Raw genomic sequence first — 22,280 nt, forward strand, 5'->3', positions numbered from 1 at the left:
AGAAATTTCAGTGTCTAGCAAAGAGACAGACAATAAAGAGGTCTTTAGTAAATATTTGCAGAATAGATGAATGAATGCATGCATGCATGCATGCGTAGTAGCATCTTTAAAGCACATTAGTCTGAGATAAATGACCGATCCAGGTGGTGTTCTGATGCATTATAGTCCCCTTGACCTTTGGTAAGGTTTAGAGGGTATGTGTTGTTTCTCTTTAAAGTTCCCTTCAAATGGAGTCCATCACAAGACATTTAACTAGTTACTAGAAATTTACTCAACACAATTTGAAATATACTTCTCCTTCAGTAGCTGTTTTGCTTTCACTTCTCAGTACCATTTCTCGTAAATTGAAGTGATTTTCACATGAACTGTATCTGTGTGTTATGTGGCAGCTTAACCTGCTGAGAAAGACTGGGGATGGGTGGGCCACTTCCCCACGGCCCCTTTCCTGGTGATGACAACTCAGGGACCAAACTCAAGTCACTGACTCAAGTCTAATGACCCAACGAATAGATGTTACCTTGTCCTAGTAGTTCCTAGCAGTATCACCATTTAGCCTTCCTACATTAAAAAAAAAAAAAAAAAATGTCTATTTTGTTGCTCACTTTTTAAATACTTCCGGAGGAGTAAATCCCAAGGCTGTAGAGCTGAACGGAACAACTCAAAGCTGAATCCTCTCAATCCTTGCCTCCTCTTTTCCAGCCTGGACACCTGTTATTACCGCTTCAAGTTGACCAACAAGGGACGTCGGGTCCAACAGTTGTTTTGGATGAATGAAGATTTCTGTCCCCAAGAAAAGCTGGGTAAGAAGAGACTGGCTAAGAAGAGGAGTGCTAAGAGCCACTGCCAATCCCAGTGCTCCCGGGCACCCAGGGATCCTCAAAGCCCCGTGTTTCAACTCCACCCCATCAGGATGGAGCTGTACCCAGGCCAGACGATTGACGTGATACTTGAAGGCTATTCTGCCACTCCCAGGGTAAGAGGACACACATTTAGGAGCTATTATTCTCCTAAATAAATCTTTGCTCTATTTCTTAGGAGAGTCCCTTGACATTTATCTGAAGAAAGGCTGTGGTTTCTCAAGGATTGCATACAGCACTGAGTTACCATGGCAGCACCCATTGCATTCAAGGTTCAGCTCTGCTGAGTTTTCTGTTTGTTTCTACAGCTACCATGAACCCAGTCTTAAAATACTGTTTAAAGCAGGTTCTCATCCCCAGAGTCAACAGAGCCAGTAAGTCTCTGGTAGAGGGACATCCACTGTCCAGCCAAAGCTAAGCCTCTGATTAATACTTAGCAGTATTCACTTAATATTTATTTTTAAGAAAATGTTTTTCTTAAAATTTCTCGGCTGCCTCTCCTATCCAGGTATTGGGATATCCTTAGTTCCTTCCCTCTCAGCTTGACTCAACAGCATCACATTTATAATCATCATCTTTTTATGTAACAATGAAAGAGCTGCATTTATCTTCAGCAACTCTGATGTTCTGCTCTTATTCACATTATCACCATTCTGCTTAAGACATTTAGTCAGATCCAACCATGTGTCTGTTTATTCCTATTTCCTCATGGAGGCTGGAAACCATTAACAACCTAAAAGAAAGACTTCTGAAATCACTTACAAGCCTCTTCACAAAGGCAGACTTTGTGAATGAGGAATGATGGTTACGTGAGCTCCTGCTGGTGTCACCAAATTAGGATGTGATGCTGAACTTTCTCCTCATAAAAATAGGAAACAGCAAGAAATTGCGTCCCAGCAGACTGAGACGGGAAAGCTGGTTCTCTGCTTAGTTCCTCGAGGGTCATGGATGGCACTTTGCTTCACTTACGTTGTTTCTTCACAGAACATTTTCAGGAAAAACACATCCTTAGTTTAAAAAAGAAGGTTATTTCCCATTATGGAGTGTATAATATGTTTTTTCTCTCTGTTACTGAGGGGTTCAGCCAACTTTCACTGAGTATGTACCACATGACACACACCGTGCTAGGCACCAAGGATGCAAAGATGAATAGAATGCAGACCCTCATCTCAAGACACTGACAGTCTGTTGCAGGCATGTTTACAGTGTTGTTCTCAACAGTTGACTGTATTTTAAAGGCATTAAATCTGAGCTGCTGGGGTTCTAAATTCAGTTGCAGCTTTACTAAAATCTCCCCTGTATTCCAAGTTCTGCTACATAATTGAGAAGACTTGAATTCATTAACATCTGACACCTGAGCAATCTTCAATAAAGGCTATTCATGTTATAAATTCACTTTGAGTCCTTTCTACTCTATAAAAATCTAAGGCTCTTAGGTCCAAAGAAGTGTTAATTACCGTACACGATTTTTAAATATTCAAATGTGAAAGGCGAAATTTTTCCAGCCAGCTTCCAACTACCTTGATAAGAAATTGTGTGTAACTACCATTGAATATTTTTGTTCAACTGTAGTTGAGTTACAATGTCGTGTTAGTTTCAGGTGTACAGCACAGTGATAGACCATGAAGGATTTTTATCTGCATCTTCCATCACTGTCTTGTGTATCCAGTCCCTAACAGCCCTGATAAATCTTCCATAAGTACACTGGATGAGCTGAATGTAAATTGATTGTGTCCTCAGGGACAGTCAGCAGTAGACACAGGACCCATCCTGGACACATCTAACCAATCAGACTTTGTGTGACAGAGACCCATCCCTGACATGCACTGCTCAGAAAAATGTGTTCCTCCCTGGTGTCCCCAGGCAGATAGTTGAGAATCATTTTGCTGATTGTTGAGAATTAGGTCTTCCAAGCTATAGAGGTTCCACAAACGCTGGTATATCTTGTCTGCAGATAGTCAAAGAAAAGCTGGTGTGCCACACCATCATCGGGACACAAAAGGGGAAGAGCCTGCTGATGACGGTGAACATCATCTGTGAGTTCGTGGCACCGTTCATCCAGCTCTCCACCAAGCAGCTCGTATACCGACTGGAGAAGGTCAGTGGGGCTGTGCTGGGGAGGGCCGGGTGCTCCAGCTAGGGGTGCGCATGTTCACGCTTTCATTTCGGAAGCTAAATTAATGGGAATCCTGTTACACCCACACCCAGCCAATGTTTTTTAAGCTTCAGAGGCCAATACACATTCAACTAAAAATTCTGAATCTAAACCTACATTCTTTTGAAAAGTGAATTGCCATAGAAATTCTACTTCCATCATCCCTGATGTATAAGACCAAAGTGAAGGGGTATTCCAGTGCACTGAAAATGCATTTCAGTCCATCATTTTACTCTAACTAGGTAAAATAAACATCACAGTATAGAAATGGTTGGAGAAGAATTATTGATAATTACAGTAACCAGTAAGAATAGCTACCACCATTGATTGGTACGTGCTGGGCATTGAGCCATGTTCATTACATACATTTTCCCATTTGTCCCTCATAGCAATCTCTGCAGGAGCTTCTCTTTCCCATGATACACAGGAGGAAACTGAGACACAAGTTAAGCTATTTTGTAGATCACCTAACACTGCTTGGGAATAAACAACTTAAACTATTTGATTCACATTCTTTGATGTATATGCCCATAACTGTCTATAACTTTATGTGCCGTTAAGGGTGAGTGGTAAGTGGGGGAGGCCCAGAACAGGGGAGAGATGGGGATGACTGCTGCTCAGGGCAGTGGGCTGGGTGGTGAAGAGGAGGGGAAATATCACAGCAGGACTTGACCTAGTCCTAGGCAGGTTTCCAGCAGAGAATTATTTACTGTTCAGGACAGGTATGTGTGGAACATTTCCTCTAGGTCAAGGGCTGTGTGGGTGCTAAAAATCTGACATAGTCACAACTAAGAGACTGGTTGAGATTACAAACTGTCAACAAACTATTAAAATTTAATTGTTTAAATTATAATTCTAAACAGCGCTATGAAGAAGAGGTATAAGTTGCAGTGAGAGTATGTATCAGGAGACGTGACCTTATTTGTACATGAGGTCATAGATGGCTTCCTTGAGCAAATGCCTCAAGTTGGGACTGGGAGGACAAATAGAAGTCGATCTGGTGACAAGTGGGGGAGAGAGAGGTAGGGAACAGCATATGCCAAGGGCCTGAGTCACGAGAGAGCTTGGTCAGCATAAAACCTGAAGGGCCACCTCAGACAGAGATTATGCCAAGAATGACAATGAAGTCCATCTAGAGAAGTGGGCAGGGGCCAGGTGTGTGTGGCATGACTGGGACACATGTTGTGAACTTCGGGTTTTGTTTTGGGTGACCATTGGAGGGCTTCAGGGAAGGGAGTGACGTGGTCAGATGTATTCATTGAAACAGTCACGCTGGCTGCGGAGTGGAGTATTTATCAACACCTACCATGTGCCAGGCACTGTGTCGGGTCGTAGAGATACAACAGTGAGAATATTCCCTCCATGATGAACTTCACAACCAACTGGGAAGACCAAGCATTAAGGAAGATCCCGTGGTGTGATCTGTGCTGTCACACGAAAGGACTGGGTGTGGCAGTGCCTAACCGGTCATGGGAGAACAAACCAGGGTTCCTTCTGTTAACGGAGGCTAGCAAGAGAATGTTCAAGACCATTTGTTCTGGTGCATTCTATATATATTGTTCATATTAAATAAATATCTGTCGAACACCCACCATGGATAAGGTGCTCTGCCAGAAGATGAATAAGGGAACTTATAGGCTAGTACAGGAGGTGAGATGTACAAGTTCAATTCAATCAACAAATAATTTTTGAGCACCTGCAGTGTATTAGGCAGTAAAGACACAGCAAAAACCCTAACCTAACAAACTGGTGGGGAATGTAGACACTGAAGAAGTAGGATAAAGGTTTCAGTTACAGGATGCTAAACTAACTGTGACAATCTCCATGAGACATATAAAAAGAAAATACTACCAGAATTCCTTCTACAGTTGTTAAGCTTTCATTGCTGTTTTAAATTCTTCCTTTTTCAAGTAATCAGGAAAGATATTTACTGACAACAGCTGTGCCAAAGTTGGTTGCATCATATTCTCTCTAAATGTAGCCATTCAGAGAACATTCAGTGAAGATTTATTGAATAGCTATTCTGTGCAAGACATTACAGTATATGATAAATATGCAGCTTAGTTTCCTATTAGATTTTTTTCCCAAAGTACATAAACACTCATAAAAATGTGTGGGTAGTGTTCCTTTTCCTCTGTTTATATCCTTTTTTTTAAAAAAAAAAAGCATATTCTTGTTTAAATGTCTACTTTTTGAATTTATCACTAGAATAAAATAGCAAATATTTTGAATATGACAGTGACTTGTTGAATTTAAAAAATGAATTCAGTCATTACGCCCTATTTGTTTTTGTCCTTCTCTCCTTCCTCCCAAATATCGCAGGTTTGAAATCTGTCCTACTACTGTATTCTTCATTGTTCATTTCCTGCTCACATTTCACTCCATATCAGGGACAATGAAGAAATGCGACTTCATTACCCAGGGTGTGCAGGAGACCTGTCTTGGTACACCCAATTATCCATTCTGTCTCCTTGTTTTTGGCTCAGGGCAGTGTATCTGATTTAGTACCTTAGACTTTAATGATACCAAGCCTGCCTATGGGAAGAATTTTTCTATAACCATTTCCTCAGATTTGATCTGCTCTATAACTATTGTACCGTTCAGAAGCCACGGTACTATTGTACCGTTCAGAAGAGATAAAACCACATCTCTGTGGAATTGAAAAGGTCAATTGAAACTAGCAGTCAGTTTGCTTCATGAAGTCCAGAAGCAAATCCTGTCTCCTGATATTTGGCGAGACAAGCCAGAGAGAAAGGGTCATTTTAAAATAGAACGGGTTCTCTGTCCATCGGCTCTTTCTCATCACTAACCTCTAAATGGCCTCTTGCCAAAACCAACCGAGTGTGGCTTCTTCACTTCAAAGCTACCTGCAGTGACACAGCAGCCTGGGGGGAAGGTCGAAAGTGCTGCTTCATCCCTCTCCAAACGGTAGTATGAAATCTGCAAGTGCAAGGTGAACCCAGTACCTATATTACCATGTTAGAGGGAAGGGAACAGTGGCAGCTTCTCGTGTTAAGTGCCAGACCGAACCTCCGAAAGAACTTTGGGAGTGCACAAGGGGCTAATGAGGTACAACCGAGGCAGGTGGCTCAAGCCAACTTTATGGACTGAATGTCTGTGTCCCCCCAAAATTCATACACCAAAGCCCTAATTCCGTATATGATCATGTTGTAAGTGGGGGCTTTGGGAAGGGATAGGGTCGTGGAGGTGGAGCCCTCATGAATGGGATTAGTGCCCTTATAAGAAAAGACAAGAGAGGTGATCTTTCTCTCAGGCATGTGAGGACACAGTGAGAAGACAGCTATCTACAAACCAAGAAGTGGGCTCTCACCAGACACTGGATGTGCTGGCACCTTGATCTTGGACTCCCCAGCCTCCAGAACTATGAGACGTCAATGGCTGTTGTTTAAACCACTCAGTCTGTGATATTTGTTATAGCAGCCTGAACTGACTAAGACACCATGGACACTGGTCACCCAAGCTCGCTCAGAGCCAGTGGCTCCAGGAACCACAGTGGAAGAAAGACTATGCTGGACAAAGAAGCAGAGGCAGAGCAAAGCATGGAATCAGGAGGACTTAACTGAAATTGGAACAGGGAGAAAAGCAAATCAAAACAAATAGGTCTGGGAAAAATAGGCTAGAGTTGTTGGAAGGGCCAGGGAATGGGAGGGAGATTCTTTTTGGAGGCCAGAGACTGAGGTTTCCAGTCACTTCCTAGTGATATTAAAGGACCCCCTTTCCAAGGCACACAATGAACAATGTGGATCCCAATGTCAGAGTGAGAAAAATCCAGTCTGACCGGAAACTTCCAGCTTAAGATCCATTTATGATGTTTTCTACAGCTGAAAAATGAAATTTGATCTAACAGAGTGAACCATGCTTCTAAATCAACTCTCCCAGTGTTATCAAGAAAATTTTCAGGAAATAGTTATGAGCGTTTGTCAATATAGCAAGATAAATATATTTGCAAATTGGGTATTTTAAGCATGAAAAGAATATTGTGTAAGGAAAAAATGTTTTATTCACTGTAATGATACATGGGTTCTTCCATAACATATCATTCATTTATTAAACTTTGTTTTATGATGCTGTGGAAACTTCTGTAGTAACAGTTCTACCCAGAGGCATGGCTTATATAGGTTTTTTTAAACCAGGCAACAAGAAAGTAAGAAAATCTAATCTGTTTTCTGGCTTAAGTAGGATCTCTTCTAGTGAAATGGATACATAGATACATAGAAAATATCTATACATATATCTACATCTATATTAATCCCTCGTAGAGATTTAGATAAATCATTTGGAATGTATGGTAGACTACTGAGAAGTGAACCTATATAATATATAGATATAAATTATCTATATCTTGATAGATAGATGACAGATATAATATAAATCCATACATCTATAGATATAAATAGAGAGAATGCTAATTCTGCTGTTAACAATGAATATCAGACATTTGTTGCTAAAGGCTTACTGTGTTTACCATAAGCTGGTTTGTTTCCTCTTTTCTCTTTTTTGCAGAAACCTAACACTATCCTGGAACCTGATTACCAGCCCTTGGTCATGAAGAACATTTCCAACCTGCCTGTGAACGTGTTGCTCTCAACAAGTGGACCCTTCTTTATCTGCAAGGCTGATAAATCCCCACTGCCCTCAATTCCTGAGGTAACTGGACAGAGGGTGTCCTAACTCCTAGGGGGGGTGCTGTGTGTGTGATAAAAGAAGAGAATAGTACTGGTACACTGCCTAATTTCAGTCGAGAAAAATATAAAGAATCCAGGAAACAGAGAGGAAAAATCTAAAATGAGTCATAATATCAATAAATTCTGATATCAATTGGTAGGAAAACCATTATTTACAATGTGAGAGCTTCTTGCTCATTATTATGACCCTTTCCTTCCTGCCCATTATAACGAAGCCCAACTTTAGAAAACAGTGACTTCCCACTAATGAGAGGAAAGATCTTTTAATCCCCCTCAAGTCTGACTAGAACTCAAATTTGACCAAAACTCAAAGCCCCAACCCTAAACCAGCCAGCCCATCTCCAGATAGTGAGAAATGTGAACCAGGCTGAAGCAGGAGGCGGTGAGCTCCCCTGGCCACCAGTCTGGGGCAGGATACAGTGTTCTCTGAAGATTCCCACAAGATCATCCCTGTGATCCTTGGCTGGGCATGAGCACACCAGTGGGAATGGCTGGGCCCTGGGGCAGGTGGCACTGCAGAGCGGTAGGGAAGGAGGATTGAAGGAGAGACCAGCCCCACACCCCATGGTGTTCGGCCTCCCGGTCCAGGGAGATAGCTAATGGAGAAGTGATATAGAGGAGGAAGTGAGGGCAGGCAGCAATCGCAGGATCTCAGAAGAGGGAGCCTGGGACTTAAGGACATCTGCTATGAGCCACACTTGGGGAGACGGATCTTTGTGGAAGATGGGGGATAGAGCCACTGGGTGAGAGCGTGTTGCAGACAGTACTGCACTGCCACCCTCCCCTGCCCTTCCTTCCTCACTGATTCTTTAGTGGGTCTCATTCAAACATGATTTGGGGGAAAAAAATAGCTAAGATCTTTGAACAGAGAAATAAAAGGAGGAGATGATCATAAGCAAGAGGCAGCTGAAAACCTCCTGCAAGGGAACCTATGCCAGGAAGAAAACCCACAGTACAAACAGGGAGTTCTCTACAGTCTCACAGAAATTACAGATGATACAACCTGTCTTTAAAAAGAGCTCAGGGACAAGATACAAGTGTTCAAAGAGGAGATGAAGAGTGAACTCAAGAGCAGAGGAAAACAAATGGATGAGAAAATGAAAATTCAGATATGAGCAGCTTTCTCTGTCTGGGTGGGAGGTTAGACCCACTCTTGTCCCTCCTGAAATCTTAATAAAAGTAGAAATGTTCAACAGGAAAGACACCCAGAGCAATAAAATAAAAGGGGAAGAGGAGGGTATAACCAAATAATGAGAGATTTAAACAAATTCTAGAAGATAGAATGAGGAAGGGAGTGGGTGGACAAAAAGGCATAAAGACCTGAAGCATAGAAAATTCACCAGTGAGGCTGCAAAGAAGTGGGAGTCATTCAGCCCAAGTAGCCTGGGCTTAGAGGCAACGAGTGGAGCAGAGGGCTGAAAACAGAGGGATTCTGTCTGTGCACCAGCCTGCTGTCCCTGCTGACCCCACTTAAAAGACTTGGGCAGCTGACTCTTATCCCAAGACATAAAGATAAATGCTCTTCCCCAGAGAAACTCATCAAGACGTTCGGGGAAATTTAATGTTTCCTGTGTCAGTGTCGATACCCCAGAATAATCCCTGGTGTCTGAGTTGTGTGCGTCACCTGATTTTCCCCTCTCTGCCCAAAAAAACTGTTCCATAGACCTGCTGTGCTACAGGAATTGAGAAACTGTGGCCTCAGGATTGTCGGGATGCCACGGTGGGTCAGGAACTGCTGTTTCTTGTAATAACTCTTGTAGTACATTTTGACCTTTTATATTACTTGCACATATAACTTTAATAAAAAGCATACATATAATTTTAAAAATAAAGAACTTCTACAAATCAACAGGAAAAATACCAACAACCCAATAGAAAAATAGGCAAAGGAAATGAACAGAGAGTTCACAAAAAGAAAAAGAAAATAGCTTTTAAATATATGAGAATATGCCCAACTTTACTCATGTTGGAAGAAATGCAAATTAAAATTACTATGAAACACATTATTTTTCCTATAAGATTGGCAAAGAGCAAAAATTGGATAATGCTTTGTGTTAGGGAGGGCATGTGGAAACAGGCATCCCCTAAGGTATTGAGGAAGTGTACATTGGAAGATAGTATGGCAGTAGCCGTCAACATTTTTTTTTTTTTAGTCATCAGTTTTATACACATCAGTGTATACATGTCAATCCCAATCGCCCAGTTCATCATACCACCAACCCCAGCCCCCCACAGCTTTCCCCCCTTGGTGTCTATACGTTTGTTCTCTACATCTTTGTCTCAACTTCTGCCCTGCAAACTGGATCATCTGTACCATTTTTCTAGGTTCCACATATGCGTTAATATACGATATTTGTTCTTCTCTCTCTGACTTACTTCACTCTGTATGACAGTCTCTAGATCCATCCACATCTCAACAAATGACCCAATTTCATTCCTTTTTATGGCTGAGTAATATTCCATTATATATATGTACCACATCTTCTTTATCCATTCATCTGTCAGTAGACATTTAGGTTGCTTCCATGACCTGGCTCTTGTAAATACTGCTGCAGTGAACATTGGGGTGCATGTGTCTTTTTGAATTATGGTTTTCTCTGGGTATATGCCTAGTAATGGGATTGCTGGATCATATGGTAATTCTATTTTTAGTTTTTTAAGGAACCTCCGTACTGTTCTCCATAGTGGCTGTATCAATTTACATTCCCACCAACAGTGCAGGAGGGTTCCCTTTTCTCCATACCCTCTCCAGCATTTGTTGTTTGTAGATTTTCTGATGATGCCCATTCTAACTGGTGTGAGGTGACAATGTAGTTTTGATTTGCGTTTCTCTAATAATTAGTGATGCTGAGCAGCTTTTCATGTGCCTCTTGACCATCTGTATGTCTTCTTTGGAGAAATGTCTATTTAGGTTTTCAGCCCATTTTTGGATTGGGTTGTTTGTTTTTTTAATATTGAGCTGCATAACCTGTTTATACATTATGGAGATTAATCCTTTGTCCGTTGATTCATTTCCAAATATTTTCTCCCATCCTGAGGGTTGTCTTTTCGTCTTGTTTATGGTTTCCTTTGCTGTGCAAAAGCATTTAAGTTTCATGAAGTCCCATTTTTTAATTTTTGTTTTTATTTCCATTACTCTACGAGGTGGATCAAAGAAGATCTTGCTATGATTAATGTCAAAGAGTGTTCTTCCTGTGTTTTTCTCTAAGAGTTTGATAGTGTCCGATCTTACATTTAGGGCTCTAACCCATTTTGAGTTTATTTTTGTGTATGGTGTTAGGGAGTGTTCTAATTTCATTCTTTTACCTGTAGCTGTCCAGTTTTCCCAGCACCACTTACTGAAGAGACTGTCTTTTTTCCATTGTATATTCTTGCCTCCTTTGTCATAGATTAGTTAACCATAGGTTCGTGGGTTTATCTCTGGGCTTTCTATCTTGTTCCATTGATCTATATTCCTGTTTTTGTGTCAGTACCATATTGTCCTGATTACTGTAGCTTTGTAGTATAGTCTGAAGTCAGGGAGTCTGATTCCTCTTGAGTTTTTATCCCTCAAGACCACTTTGGCTATTTGGGGTCTTTTGTGTCTCCATACAAATTTTAAGATTTTTTGTTCTAGTTCTGTAAAAAATGCCATTTTTAATTTCTTAGGGATTGCATTGAATCTGTAGATTGCTTTGGGTAATAGAGTCATTTTCACAATATTGATTCTTCCAATCCAAGAACATGGTATATCTCTCCATCTGTAGGTATCATCTTTAATTTCTTTCATCAGTGTCTTATAGTTTTCTGCATACAGGTCTTTTGTCTCCCTAGGTAGGTTTATTCCTAGGTATTTTACTCTTTTTGTTGCAGTGGTAAATGGGAGTGTTTCCTTAATTGCTCTTTCAGATTTTTCATCATTAGTGTATAGGAATGCAAGAGATTTCTGTGCTTTAATTTTGTATCCTGCAACTTTACCAAATTCATTGATTGCTCTGGTGGTTTTCTGGTGGCATCTTTAGGATTCTCTATGTATAGTATCATGTCATCTGCAGACAGTGACAGTTTTACTTCTTCTTTTACAATTTGTATTCCTTTTATTTCTTTTTCTCCTCTGATTGCCGTGGCTTGGACTTCCAAAACTATGTTGAATAATAGTGGTGAGAGTGGACAACCTTGTCTTTTTCCTCATCTTAGAGGAAATGCTCTCAGTTTTTCACGTTTGAGAATGATGTTTGCTGTGGGTTGCTCGGATTTGGCCTTTATTATGTTGAGGTAGGTTCCCTCTATGCGCACTTTCTGGAGAGTTTTTATCATAAATGGGGGTTGAATTTTGTCAAAAGCTTTTTCTGCATCTATTGAGATGATCATATGGTTTTTATTCTTCAATTTGTTAATATGGTGTATCACGTTGATTGATTTGCGTATATTGAAGAATCCTCGCATCCCTGGGATAAATCCCACTTGATCATGGTGTATGATCCTTTTAATGTGTTGTTGAATTCTGTTTGCTAGTATTTTGCTGAGGATTTTTGCATCTATATTCATCAGTGATATTGGTCTGTAATTTTCTTTTTTTGTAGTATCTTTGTGTGGTTTTGGTATCAGGGTGATGGTGGCCTCATAGAATGAGTTTGGGAGTGTTCCTTCCTCTCCAATTTTTTGGAAGAGTTTGAGAAGGATGGGTGTTAGCTCTTGTGTAAATGTTTGATAGAATTCACCTGTGAAGCCATCTGGTCCTGGACTTTTGTTTGTTGGAAGATTTTAAATCGCAGTTTCAATTTCATTACTTGTGATTGGTCTGTTCATATTTTCTATTTCTTCCTGGTTCAGTCTTAGAAGGTTATACCTTTCTAAGAATTTGTCCATTTCTTCCAGATCGTTCATTTTATTGGCATAGAGTTGTTTGTAGTAGTCTCCGAGGATGCTTTGTATTTCTGCAGTGTCTGTTGTAACTTCTTTTTCATTTCTAATTTTATTGATTTGAGTCCTCTCCCTCTTTTTCTTGTTGAGTCTGGCCAATGGTTTATCAATTTTGTTTATCTTCTCAAAGAACCAGCTTTTAGTTTTATTGATCTTTGCTATTGTTTTCTTCATTTTTATTTCATTTACTTCTGCTCTGATTTTTATGATTTCTTTCCTTCTGCTAACTTTGGGTTTTGTTTCTTCTTCTTGCTCTAGTTCCTTTAGGTGTAAGGTTAGATTGTTTATTTGAGATTTTTCTTGTTTCTTGAGGTAAGCTTGTATAGCTGTAAACTTCCCTCTTAGAACTGCTTTTGCTGCATCCCATAGGTTTTGGATTGTCGTGTTTTCATTGTCATTTGTCTCTCTATATTTTTTAATTTCCTCTTTGATTTCTTCAGGGATCTCTTGGTTATTTAGTAGCGTATTGTTTAGCTTCCATGTGTTTGTGTTTTTTATGGTTTTTTTCCCTGTAATTGATTTCTAATCTCATACCATTGTTGTCAGAAAAGATGCTTGATATGATTTCAATTTTCTTAAATTTACTGAGGCTTGATTTGTGACCCAAGATGTGATCTATCCTGGAGAATGTTCCATGCACACTTGAGAAGAAAGTGTAATCTGCTGTTTTTGGATTGAATGTCCTATAAATATCAATTAAATCTATCTGGTCTATTATGTCATTTAAAGCTTCTGTTTCCTTATTTATTTTCATTTTGGATGATCTGTCCATTGGTGTAAGTGAGGTGTTAAAGTCCCCCACTATTATTGTGTTACCGTCAGTTTCCTCTTTTATAGCTGTTAGCAGTTGCCTTATGTATTGAGGTGCTCCTATGTTGGGTGCATATATATTTATAATTGTTATATCTTCTTCTTGGATCGATCCCTTGATCATTATGTAGTGTCCTTCCTTGTGTCTTGTAACATTCTTTATTTTAAAGTCTATTTTATCTGATATGAGTATTGCTACTCCAGTTTTCTTTTGATTTCCATTTGCATGCAATATCCTTTTCCATCGCCTCACTTTCAGTCTGTATGTGTCCCTAGGTCTGAAGTTGGTCTCTTGTAGACAGCACGTATATGGGTCTTGTTTTTGTATCCATTCAGGGAGCCTATGTCTTTTTGTTGGAGCATTTAATCCATTCACGTTTAAGGTAATTATCGATATGTATGTTCCTGTGACCATTTTCTCAATTGTTTTGGGTTTGTTTTTGTAGGTCCTTTTTTCTCTTGTGTTTCCCACTTAGAGAAGTTCCTTTAGCATTTGTTGTAGAGCTGTTTTGGTGGTGCTGAATTCTCTTAACTTTTGCTTGTCTGTAAAGCTTTTCATTTCTCCATTGATTCTGAATGAGATCCTTACCAGGAAGAGTAATCTTGGTTGTAGGTTCTTCCCTTTCATCACTTTAAGTATATCATGCCACTCTCTTCTGGTTTGTAGAGTTTCTGCTGAGAAATCAGCTGTTAACCTTACGGGAGTTCCCTTGTATGTTATTTGTCATTTTCCCTTGCTGCTTTCAATAATTTTTCTTTGTCTTTAATTTTTGCCAGTTTGATTACTATGTGTCTCAGCGTGTTTCTCCTTGGGTTTATCCTGTATGGGACTCGCTGCGATTCCTGGACTTAGGTGGCTATTTCCTTTCCCATGTTAGGGAAGTTTTCGACTATAATCTCTTCACATATTTTCTCTGGTCCTTTCTCTCTCTCTTGTCCTTCTGGGACCCCTATAATGTGAATGTTGTTGCGTTTAATGTTGTCCCAGAGGTCTCTTAGGCTGTCTTCATTTCTTTTCATTCTTTTTTCTTTATTCTGTTCTGCAGCAGTGAATTCCACCATTGTGTCTTCCAGGTCACTTATCCGTTCTTCTGCCTCAGTTATTCTGCTATTGATTCCTTCTAGTGTATTTTTCATTTCAGTTATTGTATTGTTCATCTCTCTTTTTTGTTCTTTAATTCTTCTAGGTCTTTGTTAAACATTTCTTACATCTTCTCGATCTTTGCCTCCATTCTCTTTCCGAGGTCCTGAATCATCTTCACTGTCGTTATTCTGAATTCTTTTTCTGGAAGGTTACCCATCTCCACTTCATTTAGTTGTTTTTCTGGGGTTTTATCTTGTTCCTTCATCTGGTACATAGCCCTCTGCCTTTTCATCTTGTCTGTCTTTTTGTGAATGTGGTTTTCCTTCCACAGGCTGCAGGATTGTAGTTCTTCTTGCTTCTGCTGTCTGCCCTCTGGTGGATAAGGGTATCTAAGAGGGTTTTGCAAGTTTCCTGATGCCATCAACATTTTAAATGCCCCTACCCTTTGACCTAGTCATTCGACTCCTAGGAATTTATCCTATAGACATAGACACAATATACAAGGATATTCATTGCAACATTGATTATAAGAACAAAAGACTGGGAGCTAATATCTATCAATAGGAGATTGGTTAAATAAATGATGGCAGAATTCAATGATGGAGTAAAATGCAGTTGTTAAAAAGAATGAGGCAACTCCATATGCACTGATTAATTATCCTCCAGTGGAAAAAGTACAGAACAGGAGTGCCTGTGTGTAAACAATAACACATATATGAACGTGGGTTTAGATTCATGCATTATCTTTATATTCATACAAGGACAGGTAAGATACTTGTGTAACCTTGGTTACCTCAGGGGAGGGGAACAGTTGGCTTGAGGGGAGGGGAGATGGGCACAAGGGTAACATGCTTTTCATTGTCCTATCTATTCAAAAATAAAAATGAAATATTTTTTTAAAAATTAAGGCCACACCTTGTCCTGGGACAAAATGATATAGAATATTCAACGGGGAGACATACCTTAGTGAAGTTACCAGCCTTATTGATGTCCAAAGAATTCTATGGCTTCTAAGCAGTAAAGAAGAGACCCACCAAAGGAGGATTTTAGACTAACCTTGGACTTCTCCACACTTTTTGATCAATTCTCTTGATCATAAAGGGATTGTAGTAATAATTGGCATTTATATACCATACACTATGTGCTAGGCACTGCTCTGAACGCATCACAAATATATTAACTCATTTCATCCTCTTAAAAAAAGTTAGGTACTATTATTGCCCCTGTTTTACAGATGGAGAAACTGGGGGCTAGGAAGGCCAAGCAAGTTTGCCCAAGTTCACAGAGCTAGAAACTGGCAGAGTGAGGATTTGAACCCAAGCAGTCTGGCTTCAGAGTCCACGATCTTACAATTAATATCTCTTGTATAAGAAATTTTCTTCAGTTTTTTTTTTATTTCAAACATGATTTTTTAAAATAAATTAGTCTAATTCCATTTTTGTAAAATTTTATTTATCTATCTGTCATGCTTGGACTAATGTTTTACCAAATGTGAACTCTGAGAAATAATATCTTGTGAAGTTTTGAATGAATTTCTAACTTCTTCTTTGTGCTTTTGTATATAATATAAAATGTTGTGGACATGTATCATTTCCACAAAACAGCAAAGTCATTCCTCTGGGGGAAGAAGTGTTTAAGTCAATCTCCAAGATATTTAAACACCAAGCATTGCGATGCCTAGTGCTGCTGCAGATACCATGGTCTACAAGAATGACTTCTAAATTGTGGCAAGCTACCTGGGCCAAGTGGCCAGCGAGCCTTTCAGAGGGGATTAGCCAACCGAGGAGTCATTACCCTCTGACTCTTGAATCCGGTGATTCGCTTTATCAGCTGAAACCATCTGATCGTGTCACTGAAGTGCACAGTTAAATACCTGAACCTTCAAACTCAGTGGAGAGGAAAGTGCTCTGTAAACAGATTTGTTACTGTGCGCATTCTTCCTTACTGCCTCAGGGCACTTTCTGCAAAACCAGGAGGTGGCTTTCATGCCTATTAAATGTGGGGATTAAGCGATTCCTAAAAAAGCCAACTCAGAGCCAGGCTTTCTATGGGAAGGCCACTTTCTGTGGCCTTGGCATCAAGGAACACATGGGGATTTGAATCAAAGAGAGAAAAGAACAAACACAATCTACCGAACAAACTCTGTACGGCTCTGGAGTGTCATTTTAAGTTGAATAGAAAGCAGTGGAAAGTGGATACCACTATGCTGAAGAGTTAGAATTGGAGACGTTAGAAAAGAAATTAAATTACCTAATCCATCCCTTTCTGGGTCACCCTCTACAGAGCCCCTCCACCATGGGGTCCTTTAGAAAGTCTTTTTAAAATTTTCTTAAGCAAAGAACTTTTCCCACTTATCTAGGAAGAACGTTTTACAATCTAATTTATTTTCAGTTAAGAATATTTCATAATAATTATTCATTGCAGATTTTCCTTTTACAACTCCTCAATCCTTACAACCTCACAACGCTTATCAACATCTCTTTTTTCAAATCATTTTTCTTCAAATTTTTCTTGCTTTCATTTTCAACTATTAAAAAATATATGTGTGTGTAAGTGCATAGAGATAGATAGATATGGGTAGATATAGATATCGATAGCGATATACTAGCTGTTTAACTATGTAAAGTGTGGTTACATAGTTATGGATAAAGTGTATATATACGTATTTCCTACTAATCTGTGTGTCTGTATGTATATGTGTGTGCATATATATATATATATATATATATGTATATAACTTTGGTTGTCCTATTTCATGTATCAGGTTGGAAATGCACAGTATGGAGGTTGGTAATTCCCCATTATCTTGTTTGTAGCCTATTAAACTGGAGATGGGTGAAGAAAAAGACCTGCTAGTCAAATTCAACCCTTTCTATAAAAACGATTTGAATACCTGGGTGGCAGAAGAAGTTCTAGAAATCAAGTATGTGGAGCATCCCCAAGTGGACAGCCTGCACCTGCGTGGAGAAGTGAATTACCCCAACCTCACCTTTGAGACCATGGAGCTGGATTTTGGCTGTATCCTGAACGATACTGAGGTGATCCGCTACATCACAGTCACCAACTGCAGCCCCCTGGTTGTGAAGTTTCGCTGGTTCTTCCTGGTGGATGATGAGGAAAATCAGATAAGGTACCAACTTGCGTGGCAATCCTGCAGAGCTCTCCCCTGCTCTTCATTTTTTTCTCCTTCGGGCTTTGCACTTTGTTTCCTGTATTCTGAGTACTGGTCTCTCATGAATACTTTCACTTCCAACAACTAATCATTGACAGAAGGAACAAAGAGCCATGGTCCATCCTAGGTTTCCAAACAGGAAAAGCAGATAAAACATCTTTGAAAGCCCCAATTGCCACCAAATTAACAAAGTGATATCCCTAAGCCTGCTCTAATTTTGAATCTAGTGGTTGGATCATTAGAAATTTATCACTAAAAATAGTCTTCATAGAGTTTCCTTAATAAGCATTTGAAACCCAAAGTACGAATTGAGCAGGGTGATACATGAGATGTGTGCTGCCCTGAGCTCTACCTTCTGCATATTTCAGTGGGTTCCATTATGGCCCATATATGTACGTATGTATATAGATATATACTTATGTACAAAATAGTGGGAGGTGGTGAGCGCCGGAAGGGAAAAGCTGTCTTTACAATATTTGGGTTTAGAAGAGTCTTTCCTGTTCAATTAGAAGCTAAAGCCAACTTAATTTGGAAAACACTCCCTTAAAGAACTAGGAACAGCCTATTTCAGTCAAGCCTCAATAAGTTTCATGTGGGTCAAAAGCCATGTTGTTGGCCAGGGTGGACGGGCTTGTGCATATTTCCTTATTGGATGTTTGGACAGCTCGGTTTTCAACACCTGAATTTTGAATGGCCATTCTTAACTAGGAGAGTCTCATGTTATTTCTAGGCTGGTCGATGCTTCCTGTACACTATCCTCATCTTGTGTATGATAGCCATCCTTTCTTTCCTGTGCCTGTTTCCATGGTAACTATGGCTTGCTCTGGATGTCTTCCATAAACATCTGATGATGACCCGGTGTAGCACCGAAGCCAGTTCTGGGCCTGAGTGATGGAGCCTGCTCATTAGGTGCCAATGACTGTTGAGGTGTGGGATGAAATTCTGTAGATGGTGAACATTTAAAATAATTATGGAAAAATCAGCCAACCTGACCTAATGAGTTTCGAACACCAGATTGTGTGAAGTTATTCTGATGGAACACAGCTAAATGAGATTTTTCTATCTGGGAGCAAGGGACATGCTTTATTTATTTTTTTTTTTATTTTCGAGAGGCCATTTCCATAATTAAAATGATGACATTTTGAAAATGTTCTTGGCCAGTACTGGAGATGATACACTTAATTTTTCATTGGCTTAAGCACTCATTTAACCATATGTTTCCTTTCTTCTTTATCTTCTAATATCTTGATACTGAGCCTCTGCTTATATTTCATTTGTTCATTCATTCATTCATTCAGAGAGTCACTCAGAAACCATTTGATAAGTGGCTCTTATGCACCAGATAATGGGTGAGGTATCAGGGATACAGAAGTGAGTAAGACATGATCACTGGACTGAGGCTATTGGGGAAACGGATGTGTAAACCATGACACATGATAGTGCCAGCCTCTGAGGGATGCCGGGGGAATGAATGCTTGCAGGAGTCAGAGAAGGCTGCACTGAGAGGCACGGTTAAATGCTCCAGATGGAGAAGCAGGGAAACATTCTCAGTAACAGGAATAGCATGTATATAAGTTCGGATTCATGGATTCTGTTGCAAGTGACAAGAAACCTGACCCTAAGTAAAAATGAAAAGCAGGGACTTCCCTGGTGGTGCAGTGGTTAAGAATCTGCCTGCCAATGCAGGGGACACAGGTTTGAGCCCTGGTCCGGGAAGATCCCACAGGCCGCAGAGCAACTAAGACCGTGAGCCACAACTACTGAGCCTGCACTCTAGGGCCCACGACCAACAACTACTGAGCCCGCGTGCCTAGAACCCGTGCTCCACAACAAGAGAAGCCACCGCAATGAGAAGCCCACACACCGTAACAAAGAGTAGCCCCCGCTCACCACAACTAGAGAAAGCCTGCACACAGCAATGACGACCCAATGCAGCCAAAAAACAAATAAATAAAATTTTTTAAAAATTGTTTTCTAAAAAAAAAAAAATGAAAAGCAAAGTTCATTCACTGGTTCCCACAACTCAAAAGTTCAAGTTCATTCTGGCTTCTGGCCTGGCTTAAAGCAAGGACTCAAACAGTGTTGCTGGAGCCAGGGTCCCTGTCTCAGCTCTGCTCTCCGTCATGAGTTAGCCGCGTTCTCAGATCAGCTTTTCTCCCATGGTCACCAAGTGCTGCCAGCACTCCTGGGGCCATGTCTGTGCAGATTCTGAGCCACTGAAAAGGAACATGAGCCTTGGTCCCAGAACTTCCAGGAGATGCACTCTGATGGGACCATCTTAATCACCTTTCCTGTCCCCTCCCCTCACCGGTCACCATCAGGGGAGGGCGAAGCTCTTGATTAGCATTGGCCTGGCCGTGTGCCCCACGCCAAGCGCTGCAGTGATGATCTCAGAACCACATGGACTGAAGGGGTGGGAGTGGGGCAGATCTCCAGGCAAAAAACTGCAATATAGGAGAAGGAATGCGGGAGAGGCAGGTGGCACGCCCCTATCAGTGTCCACAGGGGACCCGTCAGTGCAGCCACAGTGCAGACTTCATCAGTGGGGGGCAGTCTGGGGAGGCGAGTCTGGGCAGGTAGGTTGGCAGCAGTGTGTGAGAGGCCTGGTATTCCATGATAAGGCACTTAGACTCTTTCTTGGAGGCAGTGGTGAGATTTGTAATCAGGAGAGTGACAGAGTCAGGTTTTTTCAGAAAGATAACCCTTAGCAGCATTCAGCACAGTTGTCCAACCTCTCCTTCCTGAAACACATTCCTTTCATGGCTTGAATAGCACCATACTCTCCTGCTTTTCCTCTTGTCCCCTCGACTGACTACTTCTCAGCACTCGGCCAGCAGCAACTCTGCTGCAGTTGTAGGACGCAGGGCTCCCTTCTAGGCCGTCTGCTCTTCCTGGAGTTGCATTTACCGACAGCTTCACTTAGCCCTGGTTGCAGAGGCTTCTGAATGCGTTTCTCCACCGTGACCCCTCGGAGTTCCAAGTGCATCACCCTCTTGACATCTCCTCCTGGATGTCTCGCAGGTGGCTCGTGTCCAGCGTACCCCACTCCAGTCTCAGGCTCTCCCCTGCCCCCTCCCTGCCTCTCCTACAGGGCCCTTGTCCCAGTAAATGACATCACTGTCCTGGGAGGCATCCAGATTCCCTCCTCTCCCTTACCCCACGCATCAAATCCATCACCAAGTTCTACCTATTACACCTTCTAAAAACCTTTCATTCCCATCTCCATGGTGGTTACCCTAGTTGAAGCCCCGATTGCTCCTGCCTGGACAGTTGTGACAGCCCCTGACTGGGCTCTCTGCCTCCACTCCTGTGCCACAGTCCATCACCCCCTCAGCAGACAAGCGATGAGCATGTCACTGCCCTGCTTTTCAGCTTTGAAGGACGCCCATGCTTCTTGGGATAAAGTACAAAATATTCACTGTGTTCTTCAAGGCTCAGCTGCCCCTATGCTGCCCCTGAATTCCTCTCCAACTTCTTCTCACTTTGCTCTCCCCTTACCACACTGACTTCTTTCTGTTTACCCACCATGCCGGCCTCTTTCCCTGCCCAGTGGTGGTTTGCTGTCTAACTGCCCTCTCTCTACTGGACGCTCTCGCCTCTCCTCACCTAGTTAGCCCTGCTGCCTCACTAAGTCTTCAGCTTAAACCTCCTTCCCCAGGAAGCCTTCTCCGAGACCCTGCCCTACCCAAGGTCCCCTGTTACAGGCACCAGTAGCCTATCTCCTTGGTGACTCATCACATTTGCAGCTATGGCTAATGGTCAACTTCCTAGCTGGTGCTTAATCCCCATGAGACTAGGGAGCACATCTGTTCTGTTGCCTCTGGATCCCAGAGCCCAGCACAGTCCATAGCACAGTCCTCAAAAGGTATTTTCTAGTTAATCAACTGCTCTCCCTGCCCCTGGTGTTTGTAGTGAGAGGAGAGTCATTTCATAACTGGTTTAACATTCTTTTCTGTTGGCTTCCTGGCACCTGCCAAATGGAAAGGTTCAAGGCATAAATATCACCTTGAAGAGAAAAAACAATGCCACTTGCTGTCTAGACATGCTCTGTCTGTGCAGCCCGTCAGAAAAACATGAACCACTCATTGGCTAAAGGTCACTTTTATCAGATATACCAACACAAACCTTTCTTTTCCAATCAGAATTCTTCTAAGCCTCACAACCAGTAAAAGAAACAAAAGCATAAAAGAAGTTTTCTTCTTCTTTTATTAGGCAGGATATGAGGAGGCCTAGACTCTCAACATTCCTGCCTGTCACAACACATACATCACACGTGTGTGTGTGCGTGCACATGTGGGAGCGTGTGTGTGCACGTGCATGTGTACATGCATGTCTGTGCATTTGGGAATGAGTGTGCGTGTTTGTGTGTGTGTGTGTGTGATTTTGTAGGGAATTCTGACTCAGACATTCAAAGCATCTCTCTTGTTTGAGCATATTTTTGGTTCCAAGTTGGCCCTCATGTCACACATAAGAACAAAGAGAGAAGTAAAGTGGGCAAGGGTGTTAGGTAAGCACTCCCTAAGCCAGTCATTGCCTTAGAAACCCACTCATCCATGTGAGTCCACGTGCATGACAGAGTTCTAGACTGAGTTTG

At 41.2% G+C, this 22,280-nt stretch overlaps 1 protein-coding gene across 1 annotated transcript in view; it reads left to right on the plus strand.

Moving 5' to 3' along the window:
* HYDIN (HYDIN axonemal central pair apparatus protein) overlaps nucleotides 1-22,280 on the plus strand; it is a gene marked incomplete at its 5' end in the record, with an annotated part of 342,250 nt that overhangs the window by 156,185 nt on the left and 163,785 nt on the right. Inside the window, 4 exons of the mRNA XM_082677828.1 lie at nucleotides 700-973; nucleotides 2,812-2,955; nucleotides 7,537-7,680; nucleotides 17,331-17,644. Coding sequence (XP_082533954.1) covers nucleotides 700-973; nucleotides 2,812-2,955; nucleotides 7,537-7,680; nucleotides 17,331-17,644 — 876 coding nt within the window. The remainder of the gene's footprint in view (nucleotides 1-699; nucleotides 974-2,811; nucleotides 2,956-7,536; nucleotides 7,681-17,330; nucleotides 17,645-22,280) is intronic.

This window comes from Grampus griseus (genome assembly GCF_964374135.1).
Source record: "Grampus griseus genome assembly, chromosome: 19".
Lineage (NCBI taxonomy): Eukaryota > Metazoa > Chordata > Mammalia > Artiodactyla > Delphinidae > Grampus > Grampus griseus.